At 17.7% G+C, this 12498-nt stretch overlaps 4 protein-coding genes across 4 annotated transcripts; 2 read left to right on the forward strand and 2 right to left on the reverse strand.

Moving 5' to 3' along the window:
• Nucleotides 1-1368: 1368 nt before the first annotated feature.
• Nucleotides 1369-2995, reverse strand: PGSY75_0210300 (putative monocarboxylate transporter; the record flags this gene model as incomplete). The annotated part of the gene is made up of 2 exons (XM_018783770.1): nucleotides 1369-2310; nucleotides 2564-2995. The coding sequence occupies 2 exons, from the start codon at nucleotides 2993-2995 to the stop codon at nucleotides 1369-1371; spliced, it is 1374 nt and encodes a 457-aa protein (XP_018643760.1).
• An 841-nt stretch (nucleotides 2996-3836) lies between these two features.
• On the forward strand, nucleotides 3837-4512 carry PGSY75_0210400 (putative 50S ribosomal protein L33; the record flags this gene model as incomplete). Its single annotated transcript, XM_018783771.1, has 4 exons — nucleotides 3837-4003; nucleotides 4099-4142; nucleotides 4218-4308; nucleotides 4491-4512. The coding sequence occupies 4 exons, from the start codon at nucleotides 3837-3839 to the stop codon at nucleotides 4510-4512; spliced, it is 324 nt and encodes a 107-aa protein (XP_018643761.1).
• Nucleotides 4513-5432: 920 nt separating this feature from the next.
• On the forward strand, nucleotides 5433-9494 carry PGSY75_0210500 (hypothetical protein; the record flags this gene model as incomplete). Its single annotated transcript, XM_018783772.1, has 1 exon — nucleotides 5433-9494. One exon carries the CDS (start codon nucleotides 5433-5435, stop codon nucleotides 9492-9494), a length of 4062 nt encoding a protein of 1353 aa, XP_018643762.1.
• Nucleotides 9495-10083: 589 nt separating this feature from the next.
• PGSY75_0210600 (hypothetical protein) lies at nucleotides 10084-12060 on the reverse strand (the record flags this gene model as incomplete). The annotated part of the gene is made up of 5 exons (XM_018783773.1): nucleotides 10084-10551; nucleotides 10669-10856; nucleotides 11008-11383; nucleotides 11580-11764; nucleotides 11937-12060. The coding sequence occupies 5 exons, from the start codon at nucleotides 12058-12060 to the stop codon at nucleotides 10084-10086; spliced, it is 1341 nt and encodes a 446-aa protein (XP_018643763.1).
• Between the last annotated feature and the right edge of the window lie 438 nt (nucleotides 12061-12498).

Genomic DNA, 12498 nt, shown 5'->3' on the forward strand with positions numbered 1-12498 from the left:
ATAATTAATATTTTTATTAAAAATTATATTTTATACTAAATATATTAATAAATAATATATATTTATTTTTATTTATATATTTTTTTATATATTTTTATTTTTTTTTTTTTTTTTTTTTTTTTTTTTTTTTTTTTTTTTTTTTGTCTTTTCTATGTTTTATTTTTATCCTTGAATTGCTTTTCATAAAAAAAATAAATAAAAGAATAAGAAAAAAATGACAAGTATTTTTCTCCCCTCTAAAGTATATAATTTTATTTTATAAAAAGAGAATACAATAATCTAGTTAGTTTTTTTTCTTTTATATATAAAAATGTACTAATAAAATAAAACAAACCAATGTTCATAAATAAATAAAAATATAATATATTACAGTTAAAAAAAAACAACCCAACTATATATATATATATATATATATATATATATATATTTATATATTTATATTTTTTTTTGTGAGGGAGAAGGAAATAAATATGAAAGAGGATGAATATATCATTGAAATTTATATTTTATCAAAAAGATAAAGAATCATCATATAAATAATATATATATGTGTTACAAAAAATATATTATGTTATCCCTTTAATTGTCTAATTCTTTTTTTTTTTTTTTTTTTTTTTTGTGAGGGAGAAGGAAATAAATATGAAAGAGGATGAATATATCATTGATATTTATATTTTATCAAAAAGATAAAGAATCATCATATAAATAATATATATATATATATGTGTTACAAAAAATATATTATGTTATCCCTTTAATTGTCTAATTCTTTTTTTTTTTTTTTTCCCTCCTTTTATGGTTTAAATTAAGTCCACAAGATAAAATATATATATATATATATATATATATATATATTTATTTATTTATTTATTCATTTATGTGGAGGGTATCTTTTTAGGGTTCTTAGCTCCTCTTATATATATAAAATGTAGGAAAATATTATTAAAATATATATGAACAATTATATATTTTTTTTTTAATAAGATCATAATGAAGGTGTAAAATAATATTCAAAGGAAAATAGTACATATATAAATATATGTGAAAACGAAAAAATTAAAAAAATTAAAAAAAATTAAAAAAATTAAAAAATTAAAAAAAATTAAAAAATTAAAAAAAATAATAAAATATAGGATTTTATAAAAACATTTGTAATGATATAGCATTTCACAAATGTACATAAAAAAATAAAAATGTGTTAAATTTGTAATATATAAATAATATAAAAACCAAACAAAGAGAAAAATATATAAACATATAAATATATATATATATATATATATGTGTGTGTGCCCATTTATATATATCGATTTATAAATTTTTTTTGTGTGTGTGTGTATTATATCTTTTTATTTTCATTTAAATTTTTTAAAATGCTAACGCCAACATGATGCTGACAAAGGATGATAAAGAAACAATAGCACACATGGCGACGTTACCAATATTATTTAATAAGACTGCTGATATCATTGCATTTATAATACTTGAAAAAGCTCTTGCTGTAAATAGGAGTCCAAATACGGGTCCAAAATTTTTAGTTCCAAATGTATGAGCAGTTATAGATGGAAATACAGCAAAAGTGCCAGCATGACAAAAAAAAATAAGACATACCCATATAGAATATGTTATAATACCATAAAACCCTGACATAGTTAATGTGATTGTTAAGAAACTCATCATAAAACTCATTAATATTAATGTTGTTTTAAAACTTGTAAAGTCACTTATAACTCCCCAAAAAATTCTACCAAAAATATTAAAAAGAGAAGATACAGATCCTAATATTGATAAAGATCTATCATCTATTAATAAATAATTCATTCCAAATATCTTCCAGAAAACTTGAGTATATGATATAGCTTGCCAGTTAAAAAATATCATTAACCATATTAATATAAATTCACGATTAATAAATGTATTATTCGCTTCTCTAAATGAAAAATTAGATGTATTTGATAACGTTCTTAAAGAATTAGATAAACCATTAGGCTTATTTGTAAAACTTTTCTCTTCAAAATATAACACTTTATTATTCCTATCATTATAAGCCATGAAATCCTTAGATGTATCACCTGAATCTGCAATCAAATAAGAACCCAAAAACTGAATTATAGCAAAAAATATACCTTCATATATAAACAAATACGGTACCTTATTTAATATATCTAAGTTACTAAAATATTTCTCATCCGAATTTTCTATTTCTGGCATATAGTCTGGCATATAATTGTATTTGTTTATGTAATAATTTTGTAGCGGACAAATAATGAACACGGATAGTCCTCTCCCTATGAATATGATACCGCTAATCTGAAAAGAAAAGAGAAGGGGGGTGGGTATAAAAAATATAAATTGAAATGGAATATAAAAAGATATGATAATAAATATGTAAACAACTGCATAATTATATATATAAATATATATATATATATATATATATCTCATTTTAATAACAATCTTTAACTCCTTTTATTTCGTTTACAACGAAACAAAATTTAAATATACATATATATATATATATATATATATATATATATATATATGTGTTGTTATTTATTCTTACCACTCCTTTGTAGTCATAGTGCTTTTTCACTGCCACAGATAAAGGGATAGGATAAGCTATTCCACAACCTATTCCACATAATATTCCATATGTCATTAAAAATAAATAAAAATTAAAAACTGTAAAATATGATAATAAAATTCCTAAACACATTAACCATCCACCTAATAAGACACTTATTTGTGGTCCTAAATTCTGATTTAATATTCCTCCAAAAAAACCAAAAAAACATTGAAATAACAATGTCAACACATATATCCAACTACTATCTTTATATTTTACATCAGAACATCCTATTATTTTCATATATGATATTACATATACACTTATATTAGAAAAACAATAAATGCTTCCTAAAGTACAGTGAATTAAAAATCCTCCTAATATTATTCTATATCTTGATGATAACAATGAATTATTTTCTTTTTTCATTTCTAAATGTTTATTTATATGTACATAATATATATAAGTAATATGTTATACTAGGAACTTTACACATACATGTATACATATATGTATGGATGGATGGATGTATTTATTTATATAAGTGTATATTTTATTTTTTTTTTTTTTGATATATATTAAAATTTTGTAATATATATTTTTTTCAACTCCCCTCTTATGCTCTCCAGAAAAAATAAATAAAAATGAAAATACATATACAAATATAATTACACTATGGTTATTGTATTTACTAAAAAAAAAAAAAAAAAAAAAAAATTCTACACTCTTTTATAAACATAATATAAAAAAGAAAGAATACAAATTAGTGGTGGTTTATATATTATATATATATATATATATATATATATGTATATTTATATTTTTTTTTTTTTTTTTTTTTTTTTTTTTTTTTTTTTTTTTTTTTTTTTTTTTTTTTTTTTTTTTTTTTAAAAAAAAAAAAAAAAAAAAAAAAAAAAAAAAAAAAAAAAAAAAAAAAAAAAAAAAAAAAAAAAAAAAAAAAAAAAAAAAAAAAAAAAAAAAAAAAAAAAAAGGAAATAATAATAAAACATTAAAAAAAATAAAAATAATATATATATATAATAATATATAATATATATAATATAATTTAAGGATATAAAAAATTAAATATATATTATATAGGGGAAATAAAAAAATATATAATAAACTCTTCAAGCATATATATTATTATATACTGCAACTTGAAGATTATATATATATATATATATTTCATAGGTGAAATGAAAAAGAGAATTCATATATAATTAAACAAATAATAATATGTATAATTTTTTTATTCTCTTGTTATAAAATGCTTTTTTTAAGTAATGTGTTATTTAGATGTAAGAGTAAAAGGGTTCATATAAATTTAATATCATCATGTGCAAGTAATTATATATACTCCACTTACATTTCTCCAAGTAAATCAAAGTACAGATTATCATTAAGAAAACATGACCCAGTAGTTAATCGACATGTGTAAGTTAAAAGAAAAAAGAACAAATATTTACACATACATTATAAGGATTATATATATATATATATATATATATATTGTGCATATTTTATTGTAGAATGTTTTATCAAAAACATATAAAAGCAAAATCAAAAAAAAAATGTAATGATGATATATTTATTTTGTATAATAATACATATGTTATGTTGTGTTATTTTATTTTATTTTATTTTTTAGGGAAGAATAAAAACTTAAGACCACTCTTAAAAAGAGTAGAAAAGTCGTACCTCTATGGAAAATTCAACAAATTAATAGACAACACATACAGGTAATCATAAAAGAATATAATAAAAATATATATATATTTATTTTTATGTGTGTATATATTTATCTATGTAATCCTTTTAAAGAAGAAAAAATAAGTGCATTTATTAGATAACTCAAAATAAATACACATGTTCTTATTTTTTTTTTTTTTCTCCCCCCCATAATTAAAATTTATATTTTCAGGAGTCTTCCAAGAATGAGTTAAGGTTATATATGAACAAAAATAAAATATTTATAGGCACATTGAATGTTAAAAAATTTATAAAATAGATTCTTTCACATTATCACTATAAGGATATATATATATATATATATATTTAAGATATCAAAACATTACTTACATATTTTTTTATAAATATATTTTATATATGTATGTATTCACGCGTATAAATAATCCTTTTTATAATTAAGAAAATAAAAATATATATTTTTTTAATTTTCAAAATGAAGAAATAATTTTATAATGAAAATATATAACGGTAAAAAAATATAAAATGTTATATAATTTTTTATGTCAAAGTTGTGCTACAAATTAAATAATTTATTTATATATAATATAATATAATATAATATAATATGTTGTTTCTTCTTTTTTTTTTTTTTTTTTATATAATATCTAAAAATATAAAATTTTTTATCAACTTATAATTTTTAATAATTCCTATTAATCTTAAAATTATATGAACATATCAAAATATACACATAATTTTGATATAAATATTATATATTATATATTTAAATATATATTTATAATTTAGGAATTTTTTTTTTTTAGTATTTATTTTTTTTTTTTTTTGTGTATAATAAAATATGTAAGTGTCAGTATCAAAAAGGTGAGTGAATGAATTATTAAAAAATAAAATAATAAAATAAAAAAGCTTATTTTAATGTAAATAAAAAAAAAAAAAAAGAGTTATTAAACATTATATATATATATGTTTAAGAGTTTATAAAAAAAATTAAATTAAAAATATCCAACTAAAATTCTTTCATTTATAATATATAAAGATGAACATGTACATATAAATCTACATGTCAAAAAAAAAAAATAAAAACGTCAGCATTTCCTCTTTATATAATTTAATATAATGTAATGGATTTTATTAGAAACGTTATTTTTGTGATATGAAGAATAAGTGTGTATTTCTAACGAAAGAAATTAATGTGTTTAAATATGTTACAGTAAAGGATCAAATAAGAAAATATATATCAAGATGTAACTCTTTTAATAATAATTGTAATAATAAATTTATGAGGAATTTACATTTCTATCATACCTATGTTCCTACTTTTTATTCCTATTTGAAAAAATTAGAAATAAAAAAAAAATGTCATATATATAATGAGAATAACAACATTGTAGTATATAAAAGACTCATAAGTGTTCATAAAACTAAAAAGGAATATCATCTTAATACAAATGATGTGTTAATAAATATTGAAGAAGAGAAAAATGATAATAATGTAGATATAAAGGAAAATAATAAAATGTATAGAAGGAATGATAAGGATCATATATATAAAAAAAAAAATCATGTAAAAATAAATAATAATAAAATATTAATACAAACAAATGAAGAACATAAAAAATCAAAAATAGAAAATATGGGGAATGAAAATTCTAATGTTAAAGAAGATGAAATATACTTACATGTTGTTAATAATTTATGTAAAAAAATTTACTACTTAAGTAAAAATAAAATAAAAGATGAAAATCTATGGAAACATTACTTAATACAATATTATAAAGAGAACAAAAATTATGATCATATAAAAATAAAAAATATTTTTATGTTATTATTAGGAATTACAAATAGTAACAAACATATAAAAGACATGATAATTGTTATTAATGAAGAGGAAAAGATAAATGAAAAAATAAAAATAAACAACAAAAAAAAAAACATACAACTTATTGATATTGTTTATAATCATCTAGATATTTTATCAAAAAAAATAAATCAAATGACAAATAATCAATTAAGCATATTTTTATATATTCTTGAAAAATGGAATATGATAGATAATTATAAAGATATTATTAATGAAATTAATTTTAAAATTTTAAACAAAACAAGTTTAAAAAAAGTAAATATAAAATGTTTTTTAAATGTTTTATATATCTATTCAAAAAATTATGAACAAATTGAAAACAACAACAACAATAATAATAATAATAATATGTGTAAAGAACAAAAGTGTGTTATTACAAAAGATAAAATAAAAATATTTATCAACAAACTTGGAAAACATAAGTTTCGTTTAGAAGATATTTTATATCTTCTATCATCTATGCATAAATTAAAAATAAAAAATAAAAACATTTTAAATAATATAATAGAATATTTAAATATAGAAAATGTTATAAAAGATTCAAATTATTTTTTAATCCCATCTTTGTTATTATCATTAGCTAACTTAAATATATATGATCAACAATTATATTTAAATTTCAAAAATATTATAATGGAAAATTATTATTTTTATAATTCCATACATTTTACAAATTTATTTTACTCATTTGCTAAATTTAAACCAGATTATGTACAAGAACTTTTTGAAAAAATTGCTACCCATATAATGATGAACACAAATAATTTTTTTACAGATAATAATGAACCCACAACAAAAACACACATCATTTTAAAAGGAAACGAAATAGAAATGAATAACACCCTTAAATTAAATAATCATAAAAATAATGATATTATTGAAAATATCGAAAAATATCCAATTAATAACAAAATATGGAACCAAAAAAATAATAATACTTTTAATATATTTCAAATCACAAATATTATAAACTCATGCTTAAAATGTAATTACGTAAATTATGATTTTTTTTCTTATTTACTTAGACAAGGAATTTTATTCATGGATAATTCTGAACCTTTAGATAATTTAATTAATTTTCTTAATTGTATCTCAAAAATATTAAAACATTTTAATGTCTTTAAACATAAATTATATTTTCATTATGAAAAAAAAAATAAAAATCAATGGGAACAAAAAAATTGGCTAGTTCACAATGACCTGACTTGTTCAGGAAAAAATCTTGAAAATTCAAGAAATAAAATAGCTAATTGGAAAAATAAAATAGAGAGTGATAATATGTATAATAATAATAGTATATATATTAACAATATGATGACAAGTCCTATTTCTTATTATTATGATGAATCATCAAAGGGATATTGTAATTTGTTTCAAATATTGTATGGTTATAATAGTGGTTATAATTTATATACAAGTTATAATTCTCTATCTTATGTTATAAAATATAATGAACAAATGTTTTTGAAAAAAGTTAAAGATACAAAACAATCGGAGGTACCATATAACTTTGAAATTCATTTGGATAATATAAGTGATAAAATATTAAAAATAATTGAACAAAATTTGCATAATGAAAATATGAAATATATAATTCACAATTTGATGATAAGTTTATCTTTATGTGATATAAAATATTTAAATTTATATGCATTGTGTTTATTTATTCTTAAAGAAAATTATAATTATTTAAGTATAGACAATTTATATTTGTACTTGGAAATATTACATCGAATGAAAATATATAATTATGATATTTTTCACTCAATAATAGAATATATAAATACACATGTACATGTATTAGAATCCCAGAAAAAAATGAAAATATTTTTATTATCATATAATATTTTTCAAAAAATAAACAACCCTGAAGATATGAAAGAAATGTGTGATTTATTTTTAAGTTCAAATAACAAAATTGAGAAAGAAAATGGTAACAATGATTTAATGATAGGAAAATGCACACATGAGAAAAATCTGTGGAAACTGCCTACAGATATTCAAATAAAGCAAAATTTAATAAACTTAGATAATTTTCAAAAGGATTTATTCTCTAACAGTGATAATTATAATGATAATAATAATGATAAATATAATGATAATAATAATGATAATAATAATAATAATGATATGATGACTAATCATGATAATAATCGTAATATCAATGGAGGTGATAAATTTTTTTCTTATAATGAAAATAACATAAAAAAAAGGAAAAAATATTTTAATTTAAAGAATGAAATAATGGTTTTTAAAAAGATAGAGAAAACAGAAACGTTACCATGTACTTTAAATATATATGATTATTTAAATTTTTTATTAATTTTAATTTTTTATCAATGTAATAATAAGATTAAAGAATGTGATGAAAAAATTAATTTGAATTTTTTATTTTCAAAAGATGCAAATATTATTACAATTCAAAATGGAATGTATGGAAAAAATAATAAAATAGATAATCCTTATGAATCTGTAAAAAATAAACAATATATTTTAGACAAATATTCTGAAATGTTAAAAGAAAATTTATTTAATATTGAATCATCTCTTATTCAATTATTTTCAATAATTGTTAATCTTTTAGAAAAGGGAGAAGATGATGAAGAATTATTTGTAAATCAATTAATGTTTATCTTAGATTTTATAAAAATTATAAATGAGAAAGTTTATATTAATGTAATGAAGATTATAAAGAAAATGAGAAATTATGATGAAAATATAAAAAGAAAAAATAATTTTACAACATATTCAAATAGTAAATATTTTCAATTAAAAAAAGTTGATTTAGAATATATAAATTCAAGTATTAATAATAAAAAAAAAAATACATATAATGATTTTTTTTTTAATGAATATAATATAAATTATAGATATCAATATCAAAGTGTTCATAAAGCTATACAACTTTTCTCAGATAATATAATAAGATATTCATATAATAAAAAAATAAATACACATGATAAAAATAATCAATATATTATTAAAGACATGAAAACATTTTATAAATTAGACAAATTTTTAATATCAGATATATTACTTATATTAGAAAAACAAAATAAAGAACAAGTTTTTTATTTCCTTTTATTTTATCCTTTTGAATTAAAACAAACAATCATCCATATAAAAAATAATACATTTTTATTTAATTACAAATATGATGAAAACTTTTTATTTAATATGGAAATATTATTTCTTTATAACTTTTTGAAGAAAAAATTTTCAGAAAAAAAATGTTCATTTAGTATTATAGATACTACTCAATTTATTGACTTTTCAAAAAATGAATATATAAATGAGCACACTAATCAATTTTATGAAAACTTATTTAATAGTACCATAAATGAAAAAATTTAATTATTAAAAAAAAAAAGTAAATAAATGATGACCAAATGTATGTCATATGAAATCCACACATTTATTTATTCATTTGTTAATTTGTTCATTTGTTCATTTGTTCATTTGTTCATTTTTTTTTTTTTTTCATTGAAAATAAAAAAGGATAATATAAAATGTTAAAAATGTTGTAACTGTATATGTGTATATATAAGGAATAAATTTTTTAAATTAACTAAAACAAACATGTTATATATATATATATATATATATATATATATTATATTATAAAAATAATGTGTGATCATATTGTTTAAAAAAAAAAAAAAAAATTTTGTTTGGATACATATATTAGTGTATAAGTTTTCTATTAAAAATATGTTTCATCAATAAATTTGAAAAATACAAATAGACAAAAAAATAATAAAATATAAAATAATATATCCAATGAGAATATGTTTTAAAAACAATATTGGTAGTATTATTTAAAAGTATATATTATACATTGTCTGGTTAATTAAGGAAAATATTGTAATTACATAAAAGAAATATATATATATATATATATATATATATATATTTTTATATTTATATTTATTTATTCTTTTAACTAGTCACTATAATTGTACATATTTTTGCTCATATCTTTAAACACTGGACCTAAATCTCCTGAGTTCGTGTAATTTTCTTCATTATCTATATCACTTAAAAGTTCTACTTTTTTTTTCTTATCTAAATATTTATTTTTCATAGAATTGTTTGATAAAGAACGAGATAATGTTTTATTAATTTCTAGAATTTCCTTAGGAGTGTCTTCTATTAAATTATTTGTAAATTCTTTAATTTTATATTTTTTATTTTTTCTTTCACGTTTATAGTTACTTACCAATATAATAAAATCATGAATAACATTGACCCATATATTTCTATCTTTATCTATAGTTTTTAAATATAAATAATTTTCTTTTCTTTCATTTTTTTTCCTGTATTTTATATAAAAGTATTTATGGCTGTACACGTCACTATATACATTAACTACATATTCTAATCTCACATAGCCAACTCTGTTTTTATCCATCTATAAAATTAAGGGGAGAAAAAATATACACAAATAAATAATAATATAAAAAATATGCACACACACACACACACATATATATATATATATATATATATATATATGTATATATTTTACCTTTGCGTCAGCTTCTTCGTTATAATAACACCAGTAAAATTTCCCCTTAAAAAAATGTAAGTAAAAGTAATACTTGTTATAAAATCGTTTTATATAAAAATTACTGTGAAGCAAATAACCATTTAAATTTTTGCAGAACAAACGGATTTTATCTTCAAGAGCCAAATTTGATATGTTTTTATATATGGCTATAAAAAAAAATATATATATATATACATGCATATATATATATATATATACATACATATATATATACATATATATATACATATATATATATATATATTTATATATGCATTAATTTATATATGCTATATGAAATAATTATGATATACTCACTTGAGCTAATGTCCGTTTCTTTGATGGCCTCAAAATGTTCCTTGCCCTCATCTATAAGTTTTTCAATTTTTTCATTATTTTTTGTTTGATTTTTTTGAACAGATATAATTGTTTCAATGAAAAGAGAAGTATATATCTGGTCCTCTTTTTTTATACAATCTAAATTAATGTAGTGAAATGATAAACATGCTGTACCAACAATTTGATTTTTATTTGTGATATTAAAATAAACATTGCAAGGAAATAATTTTTTGACTATTTCGCTATATATATGAATTTCAGCTGATCCAAAAAAAGTATTTTTTAAAGTTCCTTTTTTATAAACCTCTAGTCTAAGAGTATTGTTGTTTTGTTTAACAATCATATTTTTTCTTTCCTACAATTGTTCAAAGGGGTAAACAAATAAATAAATAAATAAATAAATAAATAAATAAATAAAATAAAAATATATATATTAAACATACAAATGGTTTATATAATTCCTATGTATTTTTATAATTTTATATTTTTATATTTTTATAATTTTATATTTTTATAATTTTATATTTTTATATTTTTATAAGTTGACATACCTCTATGTGCACCTTATTCTGATACTGCTTGTGGTAATGTGTATAGGCATATCTGTTCCCTATCTTCAAGTGAACTATAAACTTTGCATTATCATCGTCACCGAATTTTAAATTTAAATGATGAATTTGAATTATAACACTGAACGATTCATATTTATGAATATTCAAAAGACGATATAAGTGGCCTAAATAGGAAAAATAAAATATAGAATAATAAAATAAAAGAATATTAAAAAGATAAAAATGTAAAAATATCAAGGGACAAAAAGACACACACATAAATATATAAACGTAAGCATATATATATATATATATATATATATATATATATTATTTTTTATTTTATTTTATTTTTACCTATAGGTTTATTTTCACTAATGTGTGGAAATAACTCACGGTTTCTACATACACATAAAGTACATACTGATGCAAGTAAACAACTACCAAGATATAATATGTTGTGAGTATCTAAATAAAACATAATTAAAACAAATACTTAAAATAAGAGGAAGAACAAAAAAAAAAAAAAATATGACAAAGAAAGAAAGTTTCAAATAATTGTTAACATATTTTATTAAAATCTTTTTTAAATATAAAAAATATAAGTGTTAGAATTAAACAAATTGAAAATAAAAAAAAAAAGAAAAAAAAAAAAAAAAATTAAAAATATTGTAAATAATTGTAAATATTGTAAATATTATAAATATTATAAATTTTGTAAATTTTTCATAAGAATTTATTATATCATTTTTTTTTTTTTTTTTAATTATTTATTTATTTTCCTATTATTTCTTATTTTTCTTTTTTTTTTTTTTTTTTTTTTTGTAAAAAAGGGAAAAAAAAAAAAATTAGAATAATAATTCAATGTGTGTGCAAAAAAAAAAAAAAAAAAAAAAAAAAAAAAAAAAAAAAAAAAAAA

This window comes from Plasmodium gaboni, chromosome 2, assembly GCF_001602025.1.
Source record: "Plasmodium gaboni strain SY75 chromosome 2, whole genome shotgun sequence".
In the NCBI taxonomy this organism is placed as follows: domain Eukaryota; phylum Apicomplexa; class Aconoidasida; order Haemosporida; family Plasmodiidae; genus Plasmodium; species Plasmodium gaboni.